This window comes from Macaca thibetana, chromosome 10, assembly GCF_024542745.1.
Source record: "Macaca thibetana thibetana isolate TM-01 chromosome 10, ASM2454274v1, whole genome shotgun sequence".
NCBI classification, from domain to species: domain Eukaryota; kingdom Metazoa; phylum Chordata; class Mammalia; order Primates; family Cercopithecidae; genus Macaca; species Macaca thibetana.
Window position 1 is genome coordinate 7,240,361 of NC_065587.1, and position 12,914 is coordinate 7,253,274.

Consider the following 12,914-nt stretch of genomic DNA (forward strand, 5'->3'; position numbering starts at 1 on the left):
GGGCTGCCATAAAAAAATATAAATTGGGTGGCTTATAAACAACAGAAATTCATTTCTCACAGTTCTGGAGGCTAGGAAGTCCAGTATTGAGGTACCAGCGGATTTAGTGTCTGCTGAAAATGTCCTGGATCATAGATGTCTGTCTTTTCACTGTAACCTCATGTGGCAGAAGGGACAAAGGTCTCTCTGGGGCCTCTTTCATAAAGGCACTAATCTCATTCATGAGGGCTCTGTTTTCATGAACTAATCACCTCCCAAAGGACTCACCTGCTAAAAGGTCATTACCTTAGGAGTTAACATTTTAACATATGAATTTTGGGGGGACACAAATAGACCATAGCAATATTTTAAATTTGTTTCATATCTATACTATGATTTTATTGGATAGGTTATTTCCTGGAGTTTAATTTATTCTTTATTTTCTTTATGATATTTGCCTTTGTTTTATCTTGTCAAATAAAGACAAATCCATATTTAGGTAAAAGAGCCTTTATCTGAAAAGACTATTGCAGCAGGGAGAGGAAGACTATTACAATAGAGAGAATGCCCCAACCATGAAATCTGTAAGCATCTCAAAGAGCAAGCAGAAGAGGGCTTTTGTTTAATAGGGAAGAGTAAACAAGGATGGAAAGAACCAAGCATGGGAAGTAAGACAAATAGATGGTGTGACCAGACAGCTGAGCAAGAAACATCTTTCCTGTGGTCAGAGTCCTTGAGGAGCTATTAGGGAGGGGCTATTCCACATTCTGTTGCTGGCTTAGGCTGAGGTGGGTCCAAGTTCAAGGTTCTGGAGGAAGGAGAGTAGCTTAACTAAACTGTGATCAGTTAGCAGATATTTTGTTCAGATTAGTCAGTGGGAACAAACAGTTCAGCTAATAATTTATGAGACTGAGACTGGGAATTTGGAGGGTGTATGTCCTTGCTATCAGAGGTAAGCCTTGGGGTGTCTATGAATCTTTTCTAAGTCATATGGGGAAAAGGTAATTCTTTGCAGTAGACTTATCCAGGGACATTAAGGTTGGGGTGATTTATTTAACCATCACTTTTTTATAGAACAGGGCTCAGATAAAGGTCATTATTTTTTACCGTTAGGTTTCCCCAGCATTCTATTCCACTTTCTCCTCTCTTGAGTTTTTTTCCCCTGGCATCTCTATTTAAGAACCTACCCCTGCCCCCCACCATTTTCCTGCTCTAGTTCTGTGATCCAAAGAGCATCCTGTGCTGCCTCACTATTGCCTAGGTTGGATCCCCTGTCTCCTATATCCCACATCTCTTTATTTCTTGATTTACATTCTTCTTTTGCTGGAGTACTTCCTGAAGTAATCTCATAAGAAAGGGTGGACAGGAAGTAAATTTTCTGAGTTCTTATTGAACTAAACTTTTTAAATTCTTCTTCGCACACATTGCTGGATTGTCTGAGCATAGAATCTTAAGAAGAAAATTATTACCTTAAAAGTTTGAAAACATTGATCTATTGTGTTTGAACTACGAGAAGTCCAATGCCTGTGTGTATGTATGTGTGTGTGTGTCTGTGTCTGTGTGTGTGTGTGTGTGTATAGAAAGGAAGGACCATTTCATCCTCAAATGCCTATATGTTTTTTTCTTCCTTAAACGGGATCTCCTCTCGCTGAATCTATTTCCAGCTGAACAAGAATTCATATGCATTCAATGAATAAATCATGGAAAAATAGCAGATAAATTAACTAAATGATTATAAGAGATTCTTGTTAAAGCATAGGCTTGATACTTTTATAAACAACAACAAAAGGACTGTGGGATATCTGAAGCCCACCTTTCAATGGGGGTGATCAACTTTTTTATGCATTGAAACCTTAATAAGGATCCATTGCACAGTTGCTTGTTTCTTCTCAAAGACCTCTTGATGATAAACATCTCTGTTATTTGTAATTATATGTAGATTATTCTTTTCTAGATCCAAAATAGACTTTTCTAAATACTACTGAGATTAGCATATGCATATGATTTTATTACTACATTTTAATACCACGTTGGCAATTTCTCCCGCTGATGAAATAGTGTTGATTGTCCTTTTCCTCGATGTCGCCATCATGCAAGCCGACCCGATGCAGGGCCTGTGCAAGGCGGCTTTGCAGCTGTGGGTTGGAAAAGCTCAGCTCTTGGCTCGTCTTCTTTAGAAGCAGATATCTGAATCACTGGAAACTTCTCTCTCCAGCTTACCAGCGTTCCAAGCTCTTCTACGTTGACACTTGAGCCCAATCCTGCTGAGAGAAAGTTTAGGTGTTTAAGTGCCAGCAATTCCCCAGGAATTTAAGTTGTAGAAATGTGAACTTTGAATGCAATTAAACTTTATTTTGAATTATTTTGCATCTTTAATAGATATACTATATGTTCCCTGAGACTTTTGGATTTTACCTCACAATTTAGTCTTCCAGAACTTAGGTAATTTCTTCTGTGTCAGAGTCAAGGGGATGAAGGAGCCTCTGTTTCCACAGGGATGTCCTTGCTGAGCCATCGATGCAGGTGGAATTTTTATTTGAGAAAATCCTCAGCTAGATAGGTTTTGCAAAATATCTTTTGACTGCTTTCAGCTTGACAACTTCATTTCAACCACTTCTGAAAGAGAATTTAATATATTTCTTACTCATTTCCTCTTCTTCTTTTCACTGTCTTTGACATGTTTCCTCTCTTTCAAATCCCACTGCCATTTCTAAGTCCAGGCCCTTCTTAGTTAAGGCCTCCATGACCCCAGGAGCCTCCCATCCAGACTGCTACTCTCCTGCCACTGCCACCACCCCACAGTCTCACTTCCAGACTGTCTTTGAGGCACTGTCAGATTTATCTTCCCGTGATACTGCTCTGCGAATGTCACATCCCTGCCAACATACTTTCATGTGCCCCCATCATAGGGCCGGATTCTCAGCAGACATCTCCCTTCGTCTTCTGCAAAGCCACCAACCCTGCTATCCCTTCATGCCTCAGGTCTTCAGGCCAGGCAGCTGTGGCCCCCGGCCGTCAGTGAACTGCACTGTCACCTCTCAGCACCCTGAGTCCTTATATTGCAGAATGTGTGTGCCTGCCTGATAGCAGAGCTAACTACCATGTCTGCACCTACAGGGCGGGGAATGGTGTCTTAAAATTATTCATTTTCCCCACGTTGCTCTGTGCTCAGCAACTGTTTGTTGAATGAATAAGCAGTAGGGTGGCTTTTAAAATGAATATGTTCTTTTCTTCCTTTTGGGACAAGCTGGGGAGTCAGCCGGCATGATAATTCCATCAATTACCTCGACTTCCTGAGAGCAGTGGAGAACAGCAAGTCAACAGGAGCTCAGCCCAAGGAAAAGGAAGAGAGCATGCCAATCAATTTTGCAACACTGAATCCACAGGAGGTTGTGAGGAAGATCCAGGAAGTAGTTGAGTCCTCCCAGCTGGCTTTGTCCACGGTATGACAGGCTGAAAGTGCTTTATTGTGAAAACTCATCCTGATTCATGAAAACACCTCTCAGCCCCACCCTGAAACCCCTCCCATCTCTGTTCATTCTCCTTGGGGTGTCTAGTTAACCACGAGCAGAGCTTTTATGTGAGTAAATGTGTGTCCACTCTTCCACCCCAGCATGTGCTCTCTAAGTTGGGAGTGCTCAGCGTTTAGAAATGCTGACTCTGGGGTGAGGTCATGGGACTCTGGGCAAAAAAGATAGAAAATAGAGGCCCTTGGGCAAGAGTGGGCTCAGCACATCCTGGGAGCTCTCAGCGCAGCCAAGCACTGGGCCCAGAGATGAAGGACTGAAGGTGGCCTTGAAGAGGTTGAACTGGGCCGGGCTGTGGCACAGAGACTTCATTGTGAAGTCCTCCAGGAGCAAGTCCTCCGGGAGCAACCTGAGTAGGCTGACATTCTGCAGCTTCCATCTGCATGGTGCTTTAGACAGTGTACGGAATGATGCCTGTGTGTGTGGAATGATGCCTGCATGTAGGGAATGATGCCTCCGTGTAGGGAATGATGCCTCCGTGTAGGGAATGATGCCTCCGTGTAGGGAATGATGCCTGCGTGTAGGGAATGATGCCTCCGTGTAGGGAATGATGCCTGCGTGTAGGGAATGATGCCTCCATGTAGGGAATGATGCCTCCGTGTAGGGAATGATGCCTGCGTGTAGGGAATGATGCCTCCGTGTAGGGAATGATGCCTGCGTGTAGGGAATGATGCCTCCGTGTAGGGAATGATGCCTCCGTGTAGGGAATGATGTCTGCATGTAAGGAATGATGCCTGCGTGTAAGGAATGATGCCTCCGTGTAGGGAATGATGCCTCCGTGTAGGGAATGATGCCTGCATGTAGGGAATGATGCCTGCGTGAACGGAGTGATGCCTGCGTGTAAGGAATGATGCCTCCGTGTAGGGAATGATGCCTCCGTGTAGGGAATGATGTCTCCGTGTAGGGAATGATGCCTGCATGTAAGGAATGATGCCTCCGTGTAGGGAATGATGCCTCCGTGTAGGGAATGATGCCTCCGTGTAGGGAATGATGCCTGCATGTAAGGAATGATGCCTCCGTGTAGGGAATGATGCCTCCGTGTAGGGAATGATGCCTCCGTGTAGGGAATGATGCCTCCGTGTAGGGAATGATGCCTCCGTGTAGGGAATGATGCCTGCGTGTAGGGAATGATGCCTCCGTGTAGGGAATGATGCCTCCGTGTAGGGAATGATGCCTCCGTGTAGGGAATGATGCCTCCGTGTAGGGAATGATGCCTCCGTGTAGGGAATGATGCCTGCGTGTAGGGAATGATGCCTCCGTGTAGGGAATGATGCCTGCGTGTAGGGAATGATGCCTGCGTGTAGGGAATGATGCCTGCGTGAACGGAGTGATGCCTCCGTGTAGGGAATGATGCCTGCGTGAACGGAGTGATGCCTGCGTGTAAGGAATGATGCCTCTGTGTAGGGAATGATGCCTCCGTGTAGGGAATGATGCCTCCGTGTAGGGAATGATGTCTGCATGTAAGGAATGATGCCTGCGTGTAAGGAATGATGCCTCCGTGTAGGGAATGATGCCTCCGTGTAGGGAATGATGCCTCCGTGTAGGGAATGATGCCTCCGTGTAGGGAATGATGCCTCCGTGTAGGGAATGATGCCTCCGTGTAGGGAATGATGCCTGCGTGTAGGGAATGATGCCTGCGTGTAGGGAATGATGCCTCCGTGTAGGGAATGATGCCTCCGTGTAGGGAATGATGCCTCCGTGTAGGGAATGATGCCTCCGTGTAGGGAATGATGCCTGCATGTAAGGAATGATGCCTGCGTGTAGGGAATGATGCCTGCGTGTAGGGAATGATGCCTCCGTGTAGGGAATGATGCCTCCGTGTAGGGAATGATGCCTCCGTGTAGGGAATGATGCCTGCGTGTAGGGAATGATGCCTCCGTGTAGGGAATGATGCCTCCGTGTAGGGAATGATGCCTCCGTGTAGGGAATGATGCCTCCGTGTAGGGAATGATGCCTCCGTGTAGGGAATGATGCCTCCGTGTAGGGAATGATGCCTCCGTGTAGGGAATGATGCCTGCATGTAAGGAATGATGCCTCCGTGTAGGGAATGATGCCTGCGTGTAGGGAATGATGCCTCCGTGTAGGGAATGATGCCTGCATGTAAGGAATGATGCCTCCGTGTAGGGAATGATGCCTCCGTGTAGGGAATGATGCCTCCGTGTAGGGAATGATGCCTCCGTGTAGGGAATGATGCTTGTGTGTGGAGTAATGATGCTGTAGACTGTGCTGGTGTCCTTGGATATTGTGTTTGGAACCAGCCTCCTGGTGAGGTGGTGCTCCCAGGTGAGTTTCCCCATGTGTCTGCAGAGGGCAGGCGTCGGGGATGAACAAGGCAGCACATCGGAACCATCCTGTGGGAAGCCGGCATCCAGAGCCCAAACAGCCACAGCAACCCAGACTGCAAGATCCAGTCAACACCTCTCAATCCCCACAGTGAACATACCTTCTAACATCACAGAGTCCTGGCTCCACACATTCTAGAGGGCTTCCCGGGGCGCTGGGGGCCACAAGCCCTAATGAGAGTTCAGGAGTCTTTTTCTCTTTGATCATAACCTTGCAAGGTGGGGCTCGTGGTTCCACTCTATAGGAGGGGAAACTGAGGTTCAGCATGAATAAACCTGCCCAGGGTCACACAGGGACTATGGAGCAGAGCCCGGAACATGAGAAGGAAGGGGAAATGTATTTGTCACAGCCCTTTTCCAGTCCAGGTGGTTTGAAGAATTAAAGTCCTGAAGATCTTTACTTGAGATGTGCTGTCTACTGCCCATGACTTCTTTTGAGGATCGACCTTAGTGTCTTGACTTTTGAAGAAATCAAGGCTAGTGACCCTTTTAGGGTATCAAACTCTTGGAGGTGGGAATCACTCACTCTCCACTCCTGAGATCTATTTTAAGCTTTTTATTTTTTGTAAATCACATCCCAATTTCCTTGGTGTAGAGAAGAAAGATGGGCTCCGGAGTCCCGGTATGAGGGATTAGTAGGGAGGGAAGGGGTGAGGAGGGGCGGCCCAGCCAGCTGAACGACACACGAGGCTCCTCTTCACTCTCGAGCCTGCCGCTGTCGCTGCCCCTGCGGCACAATTGGCTGTGTTCATTCTTATGATCGTTCTCCTTAACATTTGAGATCCCCAGGGGCCAGGTACCTGGATGGGGGCATTTTCCAGTAAACTCAGGAAAACTTACACCTGCCCTCTGAGTTAAGTCCATCTTTACAGTGAAGAAGCTAAAGTTTAGAGAGGTTCAGGACTTCTGGTGGGCAGCAGAGCCCAGGTTTCCAGAACAACTCCTGGCTAGGGGACTTCCCACTGTACACAGCTACCTCGTGTTACCACGGACTACATGAAAATGTGAAGCATCTGACATTTTAAGGTTAATTTGATTACACATATGCCATCACCCTGTTAGGCCAATGGGGTGTGCCTAATTAGCCCCGAATGAGAATTAATCAGAAGGGTGTGGGGTTTGCAGGCACTCTAAATTCTTCCTTTAAAAAAAGATTTTAATCTACCCCTGGATGCAGATTTCCCGGTGCAATAAAAATCAATGATTTTATTTCGACAGATGGAAAAAAAAATGTGCTTTCTTTTTATAGCACATTTTTGCACTTTTTCAGTTTAACTCCTCTACTGTAGGATTCGCAATGTGTGCTCCCTCTGCTCCAGCACAGGCCTGGGGTAGCTTCTCATGATGCGAGGTCACTCGGGCTTTGGCCGAGACTCAGGAAAGGACAGCAGCCGTGCACAAGCCTTGCTGTGAAGGACAGTGGTGAGGTCAGGGTGGTCCCCTGATCCCTCCTCCCAGCTGCTCCCACAGTCAAACTACTGCCTTGAGACCCCTGCCCCGATGCGATGCGGTGAGGTCTCTCCTGAGCCTCCTGTTACAACTAATTAATACTTAAAGGAAGTAGAATGTAAGGGCCAAGAGAGCTTGAGCAAGTTACTCTCTGCTCTGTTCTGTAAAACAGGGATCCTGGGAGCAGGGGTGAGGCTTCCATCAGGACGGTTATAGGTGCTTCGGGCCAGGATTCCTCTTTATTCTCCTTCCTCCTCACATCCAAATAGGAGCAAGTAAGGCAAATTTCCTCTAGAACTCATAAGCTCCCGTACTGCGTTCATATCGTACTTGTCTCAGTCCTTCAATAATGGTGCATTTATTTAGTAATTTAAAATTTACAAGGCGTTTTTATACACTAGGCTTCATTTGCATTCAGCAGAAACGGTACTTAAGGAAAGTGTTTTAGAAGTATTCATTTGACAGTAGCATTTGCCATCTTTTTTTCTTTTCCTTCTTTTTAGGCATTTTCTGCATTGGATAAAGAGGATACAGGATTTGTAAAGTCTACAGAATTTGGACAAGTTCTTAAGGATTTCTGTCACAAACTAACGGACAATCAGTATCATTATTTTTTGAGGAAACTAAGAATTCATCTAACCCCCTATATAAATTGGAAATATTTTCTCCAGAACTTTAGCTGTTTCCTTGAGGAGGTAAGAACGTCTGCAGCACATAAGCATCTCTTTGAAAATGAGCTAAAAGTAGTTTTTACAAAATGGATAATTGATTAGAACCATATCAGATAAATTGGCAATCACCTCATGTAATTAGCTTATTCTAAATGAAACACTGGTATAAATTCTACAGACTATTAGAAGGTGAATATGCATCCTTTACTTTGTTGGAAATTTTTATTTATTTTATTTTATTTTTTTATTTTATTTTTCAAAGAAGTTTGGGAGCTTGTTTTCTCTGGTTGTTTTAGAGTTCTAAGGAGTCTTAGATCCCAGAAGATGGTCTGGGGAATGAGATTACTAAAGCAAACAGCATGAACATTTTTCAGGTTTGAGGTGAATCATAGCAGCAAACACTATAGCATGTCTTCTGTGTACCTGCCACTGTTTCTAGTCCGTTGTATATATATTAACATGTATAATCATGTTGAGGTCACTGTGAGATACAAGCTATTAATATCCCCAGTTGAGAGACGAGGCCTTAGCACAGAGACATAAAGTATTATCCACAGCTAGTGAGTGGTGGGGCTGATTTGTAAGCCTGACTCCAGGTGCCTAAACACTGTGGTTTTTGTTATTTTTTTTCATTTTTGCCATTTAGATGGATGTTTCTGAACAAAATACACTATTGTGTTGCATATTTTTAAGCTTTATATAAGTGATATGATATTGAATGTTGTATCTGCACTTACTTTTTCTTGCTTATAGTAATGTATTTAAGATTTATCCATGTTAATATATTGGCTTTAGTTGATGCATTTAAGCTGCTATAAAAAGTCGGTGGCTTATGCCTGTAATCCCAGTACTTTGGGAGGCCGAGGTGGGCAGATCACCTGAGGTCAGGAGTTTGAAACCAGCCTGGCCACATGGTGAAACCCTGTCTCTACTGAAAATACAAAAAAAAATAGCTGGGTGTGGTGGTGGGTGCCTGTAATCCCAGCTACTCAGATACAAAAAAAAATAGCTGGGTGTGGTGGTGGGCGCCTGTAATCCCAGCTACTCAGATACAAAAAAAAATAGCTGGGTGTGGTGGTGGGCGCCTGTAATCCCAGCTACTCAGATACAAAAAAAAATAGCTGGGTGTGGTGGTGGGCGCCTGTAATCCCAGCTACTCAGATACAAAAAAAAATAGCTGGGTGTGGTGGTGGGCGCCTGTAATCCCAGCTACTCAGATACAAAAAAAAATAGCTGGGTGTGGTGGTGGGCGCCTGTAATCCCAGCTACTCAGATACAAAAAAAAATAGCTGGGTGTGGTGGTGGGCGCCTGTAATCCCAGCTACTCAGGAGGCAGAGACTGGAGAATCCCTTGAACCCAGGAGGCGGAGGTTGCAGTGAGCCAAGATTGCACCACTGCACTCCAGCCTGGGCAACAGAGCAAGACTCGGTCTCAAAACAAAAACAAAAACAAATCCAGTCTATTAACTGAATATATGATTGTGCCATTCGGTCGTCACCCTCCAGTTAACGAACGTGCAGCTTGTTCTCAGTTTCCTTCATTACAAGCAAAGCACCAGTCCCCCTTCCGTGCCTGTCTCCTTGTGTGCACACACTGGAGCTCCTCTGCCTGGAATTGCTGATGGGAGGGCGGGTCCACGTTCAACTTCCCAGAAACGGCCAGTGTTCTTCTAAGTGACTGTGCCAGTGTACAGCCTTACCCATGGTACAGGAGAGTTCCTGACACTACACATCCCTGCTGTCCCTTGGTTTTGTTAAATGTTTTAACTTCTGCCATCTGATCATTAGTCAGGTCAAACACTTCCATGGGTTGTCAGCTATTCAGGTCTCGTCGTCTACAAATGACCTGAAAGGCTTTCAGCCCTTGGTTGGCATGTGAGTTGCAAATACCTTCCGCTGGTCTGTGGCTTGTCTTTGCTCTTGTTTTATAGTGACCCTCGCTATTTTTATGATTGTGTGTGTGTGTGTGTATGTGTGTGTGTGTGTGTTTTGTCATTTTAAAAGGAATACATATTCACGAGAGACATCGGGGACAATGCAAAAAATATATGTAAAAAAGGATAGCAGTAATCTAGACCCCATGATGATGGGGATGATGACAGGAACAACCTTGGCCACCGTTTAGTGAGCACCTACTAAGCTCTGGGCCCTTCACGTGCACTTTCTCATCTCACTGTCTTGCCCGTTGGGGAAGGCGGAGTAGACATGCTTTCGGAAATCAAATAGCCACCTGAGCTCAGCAAAGAGTGGCAAGCCAGAGGGTTCGCCTTCAGAGCTGGTGTTCTTTCTAAGCACCATCCTGCCTTAGAGATCTTTTTTTCTTTTTTCCTATTTCTAATGCATTTTTTTTAACAGAGTGGAGATGACAGCGTATATATATATATATATATATATTCATGTATCCTGCTTTTTTTCACTTAATGTTAAATTGTACCATGTCACTTAAAGGTTTCCCAAACATCAGCTAAAAGGTCTATATCACATTCCACCCACGCCCTTATTTTTAAGCATTTAGGATGTTTTCCTCCAGCTTTTGCCTCTGTTATTTACAGTGAACACTTTGTATGTAAATCTGTATCCACATTTTGGATTCGTTCCTTAGGAAAGATCCAAGAAATAAAATAACTGGAGTCAAGGGATAGGAGTCGTTTTATTGACCTTAAAAGCAGCCCCTTACATATTTTTTAAATAATTCTGTTCTATTGGGTTGGATTATATGAAATTACCATTTTAAAAGTCATAAATGGTTGAATGTTGACAATTTCATATGATTTAAGCTAACATTCATAGAAATTGTTTATGTCCATTATATACTCTTTGGAATATGCTGATACAGTTGAAGAAAATAATTAAAATCACCCCTTGGGACAACTAGTGTTAATACTTTGGCATGTTTGCGCCCAGCCCTTTTTTTTTTTTTTTCTTTTTTGAGACAGACTCTCACTCTTGCTACCCAGACTGGAGAGCAATGGCGCGATCTTGGCTCACCACAACCTCCGCCTCCCGGGTTCAAGCGATTCTCCTGCCTCAGCCACCTGTGTAGCTGGGATTACAGGCATGCACCACCATGCCTGGCTAATTTTTGTATTTTCAGTAGAGATGGAGTTTCTCCATGTCGGTCAGGCTGGTCTTGAACTCCTGACCTCAGGTGATCCACCAGCCTCGGCCTCCCAAAGTGCTGGGGTTACAGGCGTGAGCCACTGCACTTGGCCCCTTTGTAGTATACAAATGTCCTTTAGGAGTAGGATTGAGGACAGACCATGTATGCTGCTGAGTTTGGGGGTTGTGTTCTGAACTCTTGCAAGTCTTTTTTTTAACAAACATTTTTCATTTGTATCAAAGTAACATACGCCCATATAGAAATAAAATTGAATTGTTGCAAAACACTTAAAAACAGAGATCACTTGACTTACCCATTTAACTTCCAGTCCTGCTCCTCAAGAGCAATCACTTTTATTTTTATTTTGGTTTTTTGCTGTTTCTTCAGCTGCATATGTTTCTGTCTCTCAGTAATATTCTTACGCTGCCATTTCCTAAATGATCAGTCTCAGGCATTATTCACTGATGTGCTGATGTGACAGATCAGGGATCCTGCTCTCCCCTTCCAGCTCTGCTGGCCTCTCCTCCAGGGTCCCCTGGCCTGTTCTCTTCTGCCTTTTCGCCTCCTGTGGTAGCACTGGCGTTCTCTGGGGTGTTCATTTTCCTCTAAAGCATGGATTCCATCTAGCATGCGCCATTCCATCGTGTGGGTTCATTCACTCTCTCATGACACGTGTTTCCTATGGCCAATGTGTACCAGGCACTGAGCTGGGTGCCAGGTTTAGCAGCAAACTAAACAGATGCAGTCCCTGCCTCCAGAAGCCCCATTCTAGTGAGGGAGACAGAGCAGCAGTGAGTGACTCAGTCACATGTCAGGTTCCAGCAGCAGCTGGGAGAAAAATGGAGGAGAGCAGAAGGGAGGGCCTGACGAGGGGTGACATCCAAGCAACGGGGAGGGGAGGGAGTGAGCAGTGACATAGGGCGAGGGACTGGCCAGCACCGCTAGTGCGATGGCACCCGCAGGAAGGGGCCAACTGGTTTGGGGGCAGATGAAGGAGAGGTCTAAGGAGATGGGGCCAGGGAGTGAAGGAGCCAGGCGGCCCTAGGCTTAGAGTCCTTGTAAAGACTTTGGCTTTGACTCTGAGTGATATGGGGACTGTCTTAGGCTGCTCAGGAGCTATAACAAAATACCCCTAAAGGACCTGCAAGTGGAGAAGACCGGGCTTGAAGCTCCACGTCTGCTGTCCCCCCTCAGCGTGGCCTGAGTGTCCTCATGCACAAGTCGCAAGGAGCCTCTGCTGATCCTGGAATTGCTGGACCAAGGAGAGAACATTCCTAAAGCTTTATGTACTGTCAGCTTGCCTCCCCCAACATTGGTTAGTTCTGCCCAGTTCTCTTGGCAAAGAGTCGCCTTCACCTCCAGAAGAACCTGCTCAACATCCTAGTGAGAAAATTGCAGCAAGAGTGAAGAGGAGAAATGTGCTTGGAGACAGGGATTGATCACGGTGGGCTGGGAACCGTGGATGCAGAGGTGGCACTGTCCCTGTGGTATGCGTCCTTGCACCGGCCACCTCCTGCCCTGTCTCGTCAGTGTGTGATCTGTTTTCTGGGAATTCAATGGGATCAACCCCCTAAATTGGCCTAGGATGATGCACCTGGCCGAGAAGCTAACACCTGAGCTCAGACAAATCGGAAAAGCATGCATTTACCAGGAGGATGAGTAAATGCTTGAGCAGACGATTTCTGGGCTGGAAGGGCAGCACAAAACTGCAAGGAACATGATGTGGCAGGAGGAGGGGGGTGACCACAGAGCAAGCAGTTCTGTTCGTAGTGAATGACAGAGTAGGTGTGAGTTTTCTTTTGTCCTGTTTAGTTGCAGGGAGCAGGAGATGGTGGCAGAGACAGAC

At 45.6% G+C, this 12,914-nt stretch overlaps 3 protein-coding genes across 3 annotated transcripts in view; 1 reads left to right on the forward strand and 2 right to left on the reverse strand.

The window, feature by feature from the left end:
• Window positions 1–12,914, reverse strand: part of PARVB (parvin beta) — a 695,786-nt gene that overhangs the window by 601,332 nt on the left and 81,540 nt on the right. The window lies entirely within an intron of this gene.
• SAMM50 (SAMM50 sorting and assembly machinery component) overlaps window positions 1–12,914 on the reverse strand; it is a 718,434-nt gene that overhangs the window by 432,753 nt on the left and 272,767 nt on the right. The gene's annotated exons all lie outside the window — the stretch shown is intronic.
• The window catches only part of EFCAB6 (EF-hand calcium binding domain 6), a 310,246-nt gene that overhangs the window by 249,850 nt on the left and 47,482 nt on the right, over window positions 1–12,914 (forward strand). Inside the window, 2 exon segments of the mRNA XM_050805818.1 lie at window positions 3,227–3,422; window positions 7,801–7,992. Of these exon segments, the coding sequence (XP_050661775.1) occupies window positions 3,227–3,422; window positions 7,801–7,992 (388 nt within the window).